General features: G+C 36.4%; 1 protein-coding gene across 1 annotated transcript in view; it reads left to right on the top strand.

The window, feature by feature from the left end:
• The window catches only part of LOC126758588 (uncharacterized protein CG43867), a 298,748-nt gene that overhangs the window by 27,250 nt on the left and 257,801 nt on the right, over positions 1-13,697 (top strand). The window contains exon 3 of the mRNA XM_050472920.1: positions 11,436-12,412. Coding sequence (XP_050328877.1) covers positions 11,540-12,412 — 873 coding nt within the window. The 5' untranslated portion in view covers positions 11,436-11,539. The remainder of the gene's footprint in view (positions 1-11,435; positions 12,413-13,697) is intronic.

Below are 13,697 nucleotides of genomic sequence, written 5' to 3'. Positions count from 1 at the left end.
ACTGGTTGGCTGACTAAATGTCGTGGGGGGTAGCTGATGGTTTCTCTGACCGACTGGTTCACTGGGTGTCTGACGCGCGTGTGCTGGTCGCTGTTGGTTGCTGTTGGCCGCTTTGGTTTCTTTATTTTAATGCCTGAATGAAGTGCTGCCTGTGAAGCCGCTTACAATTGTGCTGTGTCCCCGCATTTGTGTGGATTTTTGTGAATATTTTCATGCACGAGTAGGCCTCGGTACAAATGGACCGAGAATATTTTGGTCAAAACCAGCTAGGAGTTTAATTTCTTTGTTATACTTTAGCATAATTTATAATTTAACTCTCTTTATTCTTCATTCATCGCTAATCTACATCTTTCTCTATACATTCATTGCTCTATCGCTTATTACTAAGTTTTCATCAATCATGATTCATCAATCACAAATAGTTCATTAATTATTAATTTTCAGTCATCAATTACCAATTATCAGTCATCAATCAATCATGATTCATCAATCATAAATAGTTCATGAATTATTAATCTTCAATCATCAATTATCAATTATCAGTCATCAATCATAAATCGTCAATCATGATTCATCAATCATAAATAGTTCATCAATTATTAATCTTCAATCTTCAATTAGCAATTATCAGTCGTCATTCATAAATCGTCAATCATAAATAGTTCATCAATTATTAATCTTCAGTCATCAATTGCCAATTATCAGTCAACAATCATAAGTTATCAATCGTGATTCATTAATCATAAATACTTCATGAATTACTAATCTTCAATCTTCAATTAGCAATTATCAGTCATCAATCATAAATCTTCAATCATGATTCATCAATCATAAATAGTTCATGAACTATTAATCTTAAGTCTTCAATTAGCAATTATCAGTCGTCAATCATAAATCGTCAATCATGATTCATCAATCATAAATAGTTCATCAATTATTAATCTTCAATCATGAATTGCCAATTAAAGTCATCATTCATAAACCATTCAATATCATTAATCATAAGTCATCAATCATAAATCTTTAATCGGAACATAACCATCAATCATTACTTGCCATTTACCAACCATCAATCACTAATCTTCAATCATAAATTATCTATTATCAATCATCAATCTTAAATGAGCCAATCATCAATCACAAATTATCAATCATAGGTCATAATAATTAATAGATCTTTTCGGTAATCAGCTCAGTCAAAAGAAAATTTTGATATCATTGTAGACTATCTTTTAAGGCTTATATTGATAGTAAAGTTCAGAGCCCAAACTGTCTCCAATAGCTATATGAGGGCAGAATATCACGATTTCGTCATCCTCGTTGAGGGTATATCAGCCAAGGTTGTCTTTAAGTTGACACCGTTTATTGTGGACTTAGATATATTTGTTGAATCCGTATTTCAATTTAGATGTATTTATGAGGTTCAAGTTGAGGCATTTTTGGAGAGCATATGGTGTCGAATCCCTTTTGATTTATTCTGGGACAAGGTAGAACCCGTCACATCTGTAAGATGAAAGTCGAACGTGTCTAACTCGACTCTTGTAGTCAGGCTATGTCATTGCGTTGCTCCGATGTTTGTTCAACTTATGTTCTTTTGACTCAAATCTAGATTCGATTTTTTGAAACGATCTGGGTCATGCCTTTTTCAGTGAACTTTTGAAAAGTGACCACATCATTTGTGTCAGTTGTACCCCACTTGGCTTAGACATATTCATAGAACCATTGTAGCGAAAACTCTGTTGATAATGGATCATTGTTTCGACTGTTTCAGAGAGATAACGGTATAAGAATTTTATTTTAGTTCTGTGATAGACTTCGAAATTAGTTTCTTAGGAGAAACAAATCTGAACTGAGTCGAGTTAGCCCTATCCGTCTTTTCGTCTGTATATAAGCGAACTAGTCCTTCAGTTTATGAGATAGCGATCTGAAGTTTCTCATACGGCCTTTTCTCCTCAAGAAGCTGCACATTTGTCGGAACCGCGGTTATCGGACCATTGTTGCATATAGCTGCCATACAAACTGAACGATCAAAATTAAGTTCTTGCATGAAAACCTCTTTTATTTGATAAAATTTCTTTCCGAAAATTGGTTCAAATTATAGTAGAAGGCAACGCTTTAATATCCGAATAAATTGCTCAGATCGGGCTACCTACAAACTGAGCAATCAAAATCAAAATAAAGATATTTTTATACCCTTCATGCTTCAACAAATACACCCGTGAAGGTTATTAAAGTGTCGGTGTCAGCAACACAACGTGTTTTCTTATTTCGGCTTGGATTTTCGCACTCTGAAAATTTACAGTTTCATATTCTCAGTTCTCCCACTCGTAACCATCCACACACATGAAAACTCGTGCCATCCACACACATGAAAAGCTTTTCTCAAAGATTTTGCAAACAGATAGTGAACTTTTGGCATTGCCATAAATTCTCTAAAGTATAATTTGACGCATAAGAGGAACGAAAATGAAACAAACAACAATAAAAACAACAAATAGCAAAGCATAAACAACTGCAAGTGCAAATAAAGTAAGAAATTCGAGCTGACAGCTAGCAGTAGCTGAGGAAGCTGCAGTCAGGCGGGAGGAAGTGTCTTCAAATTTCCCAAATTACTAGTGTCGTTGAGCTGGAATTTTTCGGCAATCAACTTGACATGTGTAATAAGTGTTATATGAGCGTAGGTCTATTTGCATTCATGTATGTACGTGTATGTGTGTATGTTTGTATATACATATGTACATATGCATACACTCATGCCGTTATTTATGCTTACATTTCCATCTCCGCTTAAGACATCTGCAATTTTGTAATTTACTTGAAATCTTTTTCATATATTCCTTTTGATCTCTCGTCGTTTGCGCCTAAGATGCTGCTACAAATTTCATACTCCATTGCTTTTCGGAACATTTTTGCTATGAAGAATATTTGCCAAGCTGCTTAACAATAACAACGAACAACAAGCAGCTGTTTGTGCTGCTGTGACAATAGCAACAACAACAATAACAAAAATAAACGCAGCAAAAGCACCACCTCCCAGAGCAAATGTGCATATTGTTGAGCAAATATGAGAAGTTAATGAAAGGCAAGTTGACTAAAGACAAAAATAGCTGGCAGTGCTGAGCAGGCGACACACACTTGCTCACTTATAGGCACATATGCATGCATTTTATGTGTGTATGTGCGAGTTTTCAAAGCGCTGCTATAGTTACAGGCGTTTAAACGTATTAAAATGTGTGCTTGTGTGTGTAGATGATATGATTTCTTCAAATTTTCCCCACACTCTTTATATGGCTCTCAAATGCACCACACACACATATAAATATATGCTCTCTTCACCTTCTTGATAAATTGTTAAAATAATTTAATTTATTAGTGCTGCCACGTTGCGCTAGTGTCCACTTAAGCAAATGTAATTGAGCAGCTGGCTTAAGACACACACTCGTTCACACATATATGGTACTACATGCAAAAGCATATGCACTCCTCTTATACACCAAAATGCCCCAAAACTTACGAAAACTCTCAAACGTGCATCTTAACGACGTCCAGCTGACCATCAAGTGTCCACGTGGTTGCCACTTAAGCATATGCTTTAAGTGTACTTAATGAAAAATTCTAATTGATTTTACAACAACATATTTTCTAACTGTACAATTTTTCCAATAAACATATGTTTGGCAGTATGCTAGCAGCTAGCCAATGCCATAAGCGCTACGGCACCTCAATATGTTTATTAATGTCTCGCATAAGCACTTAAGTTTTCATCTAAGTATTCATATAAGTATGCATGTACATGATATATAACTCTATATTCCAACTGTATTATTCGCTTGCAACACTTGCAGCATTGCCTTGCGCTTTTCGTAGTCGTTTCTTTGCCACAAAAGCTCGTCCGCCCGGAATTGCGCAATTTTCTTACTTAATGAATTATGAACTTAAGTGCATTTAAGTGAATTGCAAATCACTTTTAGCCGATTTATGTCTGCTGCATTTAATAAATATATATACTCATAGACATATACTTCAAATAGCAATAAATTTTGGGTCATGGCAAGAGGCTGAGTGTGTGTAGAGTTTGAGTAGCGTCTAAAGTTTATGAAGTGCTGAAGCTTTAAGAAGAATTCTTCAGCTTGATGCGCATATTTTTTGTTTTTACCGCAGTAAGCATGTAACCGAGCAATAGCTTCCTTTCCTTGGAATTTTTTACATGGCGGGTGCCAAGCCCAGCGCACAACTCTGGATAGGGATGGTTCGCCCTCTATCGTTAGCTCGCGTATAAACGAATGTTCTTTGGCTAGCCAGAGGATACTTGGTCTAAGACTGGAAGACGTGAGATGCTAGAGCCATATGTAAAAGAACCGTTTCAGGCCACTCCCAAGTGAATAGCGCTCAGAGAACTTTCCTCACTTGCGTTAACTTCTACACATGACTCCATCCTCCATCATGTATCCAGAGATTCAATCAGCCGCTGTTTGAAATTCGCGTACACTTCCTTCAAGTTCGTTCATTATAGAGGAGGCCTAAAGTTTATTAAGCGCTGAAGCTTTAAGAAAACTTCTTCAACTTGTTTGAAATAGAAATATTTAGCTGGTTTTGCCAAGTCCGCAACACCATAATACACGAACTAAGAGAGTCCAAGTTCTATTTCACTAAATTTTTTCAAAGCAAGTTTGCTGGTTGGTTCCATCCAAACAGTCAATTTTTCCGGCGTAACCATCAATACAAAGCTACAGTTCGAAATTCGAGAATACTTCTTTCAAGCCCGTTCATCTTTAAGGATAACTGTTCCTTTAATTCCTATTTCGTCTTACTTCGAGGCAATAACTAGTCTATGGACTTAACGGACTTCTGAAGGGGGAATACTTAGAGTTGGACAGGTGATCAAATTGTTTTGGGAAACATGTATAGGCGGATGCAAGAACTTTCAAGCCAACTTTTTTTTTTGTGTCGATTCGGTATTATATATACAGATCTTGATTATCTAAGATTTGATACTCGTATCTATAATCGCTATGCCTCAACTAATTTGAGGTAGCTACTGTTAGAAAGTCTGAGCTTTGCCATATAACTTATTTTATGTTGGTTCGGTAATAGATTTATTAGTTCCTAGACTTTAGATTTAATGTCACAAAATCAGAATGTCGATGTCTCAGATGGCTTGGATTACCTTCTATTATGAAGCTCTTGGATGCTGCTCGTTATAACGGCTCTCAGTTGATTCAGGCTTTTTATACAAATCTATATCTTTGGTACTGTCTTCTCCTCTTTTTCTTTGGTAATATTCCGTTGACGAAATTGAACTTAACTTTTATCTGCTGTTGGGCCTTCTGTATCGGGTGTACAGTTTCATTTCTGTTCTACTCCCTATTGTAGTCTCTTCCTGTGAGTTTGTAACTATTTTGAAGTAAGATATGTAGATCAGTAGTTCAAAAGTTCATGAAAGCTCTATACAAATAATGAAAAGCAAACATACTTAAGAGCTTTACAAACTGTTAGTATTGGAGCACCTCAAAAGCTTTTGGAAGCCATGTAAAGCTCACAAAATTACCCACAGATACAAGTTGGTTCGTAAAAACTTTGTGAAGTTCATAAGAACAACTTATATGAAGGTTTCACAGATCTTTTAATGTTTAAGAATCTCAAAAGCTCGCGAAAACTCCCTGAAGTTCATGAAAATCACCCAAAGATACAGTTTGGTTCCTGAAAGCTCTGTAAACTCATTAAAACCACACATAAATACAGGTTTAATAGATATTTTATTACAGGTTGGTTCGTGAAAGCTCTCTGAAGCTCATTAAAACCACTTCACGATGTAGGTTTTACAGATCTTTTAATGTTCAAGAACCTCAAAAGCTCACGAAAGCTCTTTGAAGCTCATAAAAATCTCCGATACAGCTTGCTTCCCGAAAGCTCTGTTATGCTCATTAAAACCATCGTAGATACAGGCTTCATAGATATTTTACTGCTTAAGAGCCTCTAGCAGCTCCAAAAAGTCTAGTAAAACTTAGAAAATGCCAAAGCTCTTTAAAGCTCTTAGTATCGAGCATACAATACTTGTGTCCTTATAGTTTCATACCTAACGTGACTTTAGTGCCACTTTTAAGCTTTAATTTGGTATTACCCGACACTTTCTCGCTGCATTCATTTGCATAACATTTCGGTATATATGTACATATGTATGCATGTATATTTGTAAATAGCGCGAGGTTAAATCAATTTAAACTTACTTCAATACGCGATTTTCTTCGCGTTGCCATTTTTAGTTTCGCACTCTTGGGTTGCTTGTCACAAAGAGTTCGGAAGGAGAGAGAGGGGGGTGCTTGGAAAGACGCGTTGCTTGCCATTTCGTATGCAAAGGCAAAGAGCATATAAATGCCATAGCGCGCGGCGCTGTCACGTAAGTCACAAGCACACACACACACACTCGCTCATGCAGGCGGATATTTACATGCAAGCAGCAATGCAACATATTAATAAAATAGTAATGTGGCACGCACTTTGTGGCATGCATACACGCTTACATGCATTTACATTTAAATTTGCACACAAACACAAACACATATGTCATATTTAACCGTAGTTATGTGACATAAAACACTATGTAACACACTCGGCGGACCATTAAAACGCGCGCCACGACTCGCTTTGTTTAAATAATTTTCGAATATTATTAATGTTGGTGTGTTTATTGGTATTGACTATTTGCTGCGCTTGCCACACTTGTGCGGGAGTAGTGGCGTCCACCTGCAGTGCTGCGCAGCGTGCAGTGGCTGCTGCAGCTTAAATTAAAATGCGCGACACATGAGCGCGCATATTTTTCAAACGCATGTGGGTGCATGCAGAAGAAGAAGCAGCAGCATAAAAAGTAGCTGAAACTTGCTCAAAGAAGTGTATGATATAGAAAGCCAGTGCTAGCAGGCAAATATGAAGTAGCAAAATGCTGTGCTACCGCAAAGCAACAAGTACATGCATGAGGAGTAAACAAGAATGCTTTTTATTCGGGATTAAAAATTTAAATCCAAACGGAGATCACGAAAGAATTTATAAATGGTTATAATAAATTCTGAAATTCTTTTTTAAGTTTCGGGATACCGAAAATTTTCGGAACTGGATTTTAACTAGCTAGAAATAAATAAAAACAATTTTGCTGACTAAAATTTTCGGGATTTTTCGGGATTGGGTTAATGTTATGGAATGATGAATATTTCATTTCAGAATACATGAAATAAGAATTTTGAATTTTCGTGAGTTTGGTTGAAGGTTAAAGTAAGATCTTAGCGTTTCGGGATCCAGCATATTTTCGATACTGGTTGACTGAATATAAAAAAAAAACAGATTTTTTGGGGATTAAAAGAGTTTAGTTGTAGTTTTTACATTTCAGAGTACATGAAAAAAGAATTGGTAATTTTCGGGATCCCGAATATTTTCGGGACTGGTTGGCGTTGTCATTTTTTAACTAAATGAATGCATGAAAAACCATTTGGGCTGCCTAAAATTTTCGGGACTTTTCGGGATTGGCTTTATGTAACGGAAATTAAAAGAATTTAGTTAAAATTATTTAATTTTATAGTAAATTCGATAGAAATTCTGAAATGACATGAGTTTAGTTGAGGTTATTTCATTACGAAATATATTAAAGTAAGAATTTTATCGTTTCGGGATACCGAAAATTTCGGAATTGGTTGGCGTTATTATTTCTTAAATAAAAAAAATGATTGAATGAAAAACCATTTTAGCTGACTAAAATTTTCGGAATTTTTTGGGATTGTCTCTACAAAATAAATTATAATAAATTAAAAATTTAATCGTTTCGGGATTGGTTGGTGTTATATTTTTTTTATTAGATGAAAAATTGTATGTGAAAAAATCACTTTGGTGAAAATTTCGGGATTTTTCGGGATTGGATATATTACGTTTAACTTTCGCAATATTAGTTAAAGAATATTTCATTTCAAAATAACTTAAATAAGAAGTTTGAAATTTCTGGTTACATGTTCTACGCAACATTTCCGCTATGGGAGCCTTTGGGCCTCAGAGCTCTTCTTTCTAGTTCAAGGTTTGTTTGGTGGAAAAGTTTCCGCACGAATTTTAATATTTTTCAAAATATGCCAACAAATGTATACATATACGAACCTACACATATGTATGTATGTGTGTATAAGCCACTATTCACAATTCGTTTTTATAGTTATAGTTCTCTTGCATATCGTGCACCTGTTTCAGTCACAGTTTCACCTTTGGCTTTGCATCACCTAATAAAGTCTTAAATGGAATGCCTTTGACTGGCTCAGAAATATTTAATAAAAGCTTCCTCTATTTGTGTGCGTATATGCTCCTGAAATTATTCCACGCTGAATCTTCTTCTTACCAGGCTGAATATCTGCTCATATAATAGCCAAAGTTTGACTACAAAATCACGGAGAGGCAAATTAATGCTGTGACTTTATGCAACAGCAGCAGAAATTGTCGAAAATTAATATAAAGCTAACGGTAAATTATAAACAGAATAGTGGAAAATGGCAATACTGTTTCGTTTATGACTCTGTGAGTGAGAAAACCAGCGGACTACAAAATAATCGAGAGAGAGAAAGAGAGTGTATGAGAGAGACAAAAGTTGACGACAGATGTACATAGGTACTACTGCCTTGGCTAACTAATTCGATCCACTCCCTAACTGTTTTGAAGGACAATATATTAATATTTAATAGTCTCAGGCTCTTAGTCTAAGGCTCTTAATACAAACCATAAACACGAAAAAGTATGTAGTTCTTTTATTTTTTTTTACATCTGACCTGGTATGTTTTAGACAGAAATAGGATACGATCTGTGTTTATTTTCTTTAGTTTTTAAATCTGTTCGTTCAAACCAACCGCTGATGGTGAAAATTTCGAAGGATGTTCTCTATGGAATGTAGAGTCTGAAAGGAGACTTTGTGATTTCCAAGTTGGCTCTGTTCTATTCAATTCTACTACTTTAGTTCCTTCGCGTGGGTTTGCATCTCTTTTAAAGTAAAATGGGTTGACTAATATTTCGAAAGCTTATGAAAGCTCTATATAAATATTGCAAGGCAAACTTTGTTAGGAGTTTCGTAGATCGTTACTATTTGAGTACCTCAAAAGTTTCTAAAAACTTTGTGAAGCTTATAAAAACCACGCACATATGAAGGTTGGTTGCTGAAAGCTCTGTAAAGCTTTTAAATACCAGCCATAAATACAAGTTTCGTAGATCATTTAGTGTCTGAAAACCACAAAAGCTCCTGAAAGTTCTGTGAAGCTCATAAAAACCATTTATAGATGCAGGGTGGTCTCTGAAAGCTTTGTAAAGTTCAAAAACCACACATACATACTACAGATTCGTAGATTTTTGCTAAGGAACTTCGAAACTTTTTAAAGCTCTTGAGACTTGAAATCCTTTGGGCTTTTCATATTTTGTGAATCTTTTGGAGCTTGTATAAAGTCGAACAGGCTATCAATAGCATCAGCGGATCTTCAAACGTTTATTTTTTCGTAATCTTCAACCTTCTCAAATCAGAGTGCTTTTGGAACTCTTGTATTAAAGTAAAACCGAATTTTTAGGGTATTTTGAAATCTTCTTTATATGTGATCATTATAGCAACTTTACGAATATACTTACAATTTAAGATCCCACGAACCGCATATTTAGAATTCTTGACGCGTACGTATGTCTTCCGTTCTCTGAAACAGCGTCGCTCGCGTCTGCGCAGAAGGAAGTCATATGTGTTGCATGCAAAATGAGCATTGTAATCGCACAAAAGTACACCACTGTTCTTCCATGCCCTCCGAAAGATTTGCATTGCAGAAGCAAGCCACTCCTTGACTCATTGCGAATTTGCGCCTATAAATAGAATTGCACTTTATTTGCATTGCGCACTATTTTTTTCATGTTCTTACATTCGTGGACACATTGATGACGCATTTTATGTAATTTCCGTTGCCTACCTCAATGACAAGCTGAATACAGCGTTAACAGGCCTGACAATCGTATTGATTATGAAAAGGGTGTCTTCCCATTTTACATATGCGATTGTCCCGTATTTCAATAGCTGTCAGTGTTTTTTGAAATTTCCGTTAATGTGGCATGCAACGTGTACAGGAAATTATTGGCGATTGTCAATAAGATACATTAAAAGTTTCATGGCGACGTACGTTATACAGAAAGTGGGAATGTAAAATCTCAAACTAAAAAACAAAAATTATATAGATCTTTTCCCTTGGGTATCCCGAAAAATTAAAAATTCCGGATCCCGACATATTTCGGTATTGTCGATATTATAATTAATTGTGAGCCAAGGTTTTTCATAAAATAAAGTTTTATTAATTCTGAAGTTTTTTTATGGTTTTTGCATTTTTCGGTGGTGGCAACTCTAACCAAAATTTTTAGAATACTTTTTGTAGTTCGAGAAAGCGTCTAATATAAAACAAAATTTTTATTAATCCTGACGAATTTTGTCGTTTTTATATTTTTTAGTGTTGGCAACTCTACCCTAACATTTTCAGAATACCTTTTGTAAATTAGGAAATTGTCTTTCATTAAATATTTTTTTTTGTAAATTCTTAGTTTTTGATAGTTTTTGATAGTTTTTTTTGAATGATGGCAACTCTATCCTATAATTTTAGGAATACTTTTTGTAATTTGATAAAATGTCTTTCATAAAACAAAGTTTTTGTATTAATTCTGAAAAAATTTGGGTAGGCAACTCTCCTCTAAAAATTTCAGAATACTCTCTGTAAATGGGAAAACGTCTTTCATAAAATAAATTCCTTTGTTAGTTCTCAATTTTTTAAATTTTTGATTAATGGCAACTCTGTCCTAAATTTTTTAGAATAATTTTTGTAATTTGGGAAACCGTATGTTATAAAATAACGGTTTTTTGTATTAATCTTGAAATCTGTTTACGGTTTTTGAATTTTTCTAAAAAGGAGGTAACCCTATGCAACGTCTTATGCAACAGAAACGTCAGTGAGCACTTCACGAATGCAATTTATTTTTTAATACACTTTGATAGTAGTAATGCGGCTTTTATGAGCTAAATTATTAATTATTTACTTTTGCCGAAGGTTGGCAACCCTATAAAAATAATTCAAATTTCAAAATAATTTTTTTAGAAAATTTTACTTGACTTCCTTATTTGAATTACTTAAAATCTACGAAAACTTTAATAAATTTTTTAAAAAGGTGGCAACCTTATTTAATTATTTTTATGTAAAAATGTTTTTTTAAAATGATTATATTTAACTTATTTGTCACCATTTTTTATACAAAAATATGTAAAAAACTTTCAAAAGTGTGGCAACTCTAAATTACATTTTTTTTATTTAAGAAAAATAGTATGTGTATTATTATTGATTTTATTTTTAGCATGTTTTAATCACATTTTTATACAACTTTCTTTTTCTCTCTCTCTCTCTTTACAGTTACGCTATGCTTTTCTTACGCGCGCAACACATTTAACCAAGCGCCTACCCGTCAAATACTCTAAAGACGCACTCTGTTTTGATTACCAGCGACGCGCCCACAAATGTCTGACGAAGTGCCTTCGGGGCGCTTATCGCAAATCTTCGATTCGCTCACCAATCTACAACAACAACAAGTGCTACAAGCGCGCCGCCGCTCTGCCTCTTCATCATCGCCTTCGCCAGCGAATTCTGGCCGCGCCACGCCATCCACTGCCAGCGCTGGCCAACAGCCGTTTGCCTTTCACCATCAGCACTTCAGCAACCATGCGCATGCGTATTATATGCGCGCGCAGGATGGCAACGCGTATATGCACACCTTTCCGGCGGCGGCGGCGACGCAAGCACACCATCACCATCACTTGCATCACATGCAATCGGCGCACTGCTATGCGCAGCAACAAAACGCACAACAGCAGCAGTTGTACTGCGGCGCGCAGCAACAGCAAATGTCATTGCCTCCCATGTATGCCTCACAGTCGTTGAACTCATCGCCTTTGCTCACGAAACGCGCCACATCCTTTAGCGGTAACATGCCCTTAACGCGTCCGCACTGTGAAAATATTGCCGCAATTCGCATCTCGGCAGCCACATCAGGCGCGAGTGGCAATGCCGTCTCGCAATCGACTCCAAATAGTCCGCGTTTGATGCCGCGTCGTGTGCAGCGTCCACCGCCTATACCGGCAAAGCCAAGCGCGGCGTCGCTGCAAAGTGCTGGTGGTGGCGGTAGTGGTGCTATGGCTAAGAAGCCCGTGTCAGCCACCGGTAGCGATGCATCTGAAAAGTCAGACTCGGGCACGACGCAGCCAGCTGCCGGTGCGGCAATTAATCCGGGCTTAGCCGCATTAGATACCGATGCGCCTTGGCCGCATTTCTCTACGATCACCGAGCATTTGGACGTGCATCAGGTGAACAACTACGCGCAACCAGTGCCGGAGGTAAGTTTTCAACCTAAGGAATAATTATATTTTCACTGCCTGGTATAGTTTAGCCAAGTAGACGTACGAGATTTGTAAATAAACAAATTTTCGATGGATGAAAAGTTACACTTTAGGGTTGTTGACTCCATCACCTTCCCTAATATTGCTTTGAAAGTCAGCTATGTAATAAGGACTAAGCAAACCTTACCTCTTTCAATCTTTGGCTTTATGAGATTCCCCCTTTTTGAATGGAGACGCATCTTTAGACTATAGACGTCTGCAGAATAAAGGCTGGATTAAGATTTTTTTCATCCCTGACTTCATCAGCATCCCCCTTACTGTCTGAATACTCATCTTTAGATTATAGACAACTATATAATAAGGATTAGGAAAACCTTGCTTTCTTCCCTGATCTCAACAGCTGGAACGGTCTCAACATTTTCTTCCGGTCTGCCAGGAAATGCAATTTATAGACTAGAGATATTCCTAGTTTTTTTTTTACCACGACTTTATCACCTACTTCTGGTATCTGTCTACCTTTAACTAGCGAAAGTCTTCATATTTTTCCGTCCTGTATTTAAGAGTGTTCTTTGTTTGACAATGAAACTGCCGAACTCCACAAAAAGAGATATACTGTAAGACGCCCTTGGAAGGACTGATCATTGTTGTTCAGGTGAATGGGTTCGAATATTTTGTGAAGATTAGGGATATAGCGGGTTTTCAAAAGCTTGAAGTACTCGACGTAAGACTGTCCTTGGCTGTAACGCCATTCCTTTTCCTTTTCTATATTTGGTACTGATAAGCTCTGGAGATCTAGCGCTCAGCCAAAAGATCTTGTTTTTATATATTTTTATTTTTTGGTCTGAGAAGCTCCAGCGGCGACAAGGAAAGCCATTAACCCGGTCTCCATTTAAAGAAATCGACTTAGTAATGACTGCTTCCAAGACAGTCTAGTCTGAGAATGTTCTCAGGTGCAATGGTACAAGTTTTTTCAACATTTGTTTGTGTGACTGTGCAGTTCACGAAGCGGAAAGTCTTTCGTTACTAATCTTTTTTCTGTAGACTGAAGTTTTTGTGCGTCCTTATATGTAGATGAAAAATTGTGGAAGTTTTGAATGGTTCTTGCTGAAATCCCAGAGATCTAAGTGCTTAAAAGTCGGATAGTCTTTGCAGAATTCTTTTCTGAAGATTTCTATAGCCTCAACCTTATGTAATGACTTTGTGGAGGTAATACTTACATTTCGAAGCTTGACTATATTGGGCCTGACTCTAAATTAAATTTATGATTTCTCCTTCATGTGAT

Source organism: Bactrocera neohumeralis, chromosome 5, assembly GCF_024586455.1.
Source record: "Bactrocera neohumeralis isolate Rockhampton chromosome 5, APGP_CSIRO_Bneo_wtdbg2-racon-allhic-juicebox.fasta_v2, whole genome shotgun sequence".
In the NCBI taxonomy this organism is placed as follows: domain Eukaryota; kingdom Metazoa; phylum Arthropoda; class Insecta; order Diptera; family Tephritidae; genus Bactrocera; species Bactrocera neohumeralis.
The sequence above is the reverse complement of the archived record's forward strand: the minus strand, read 5'-3'. Positions and strand labels throughout refer to the sequence as shown.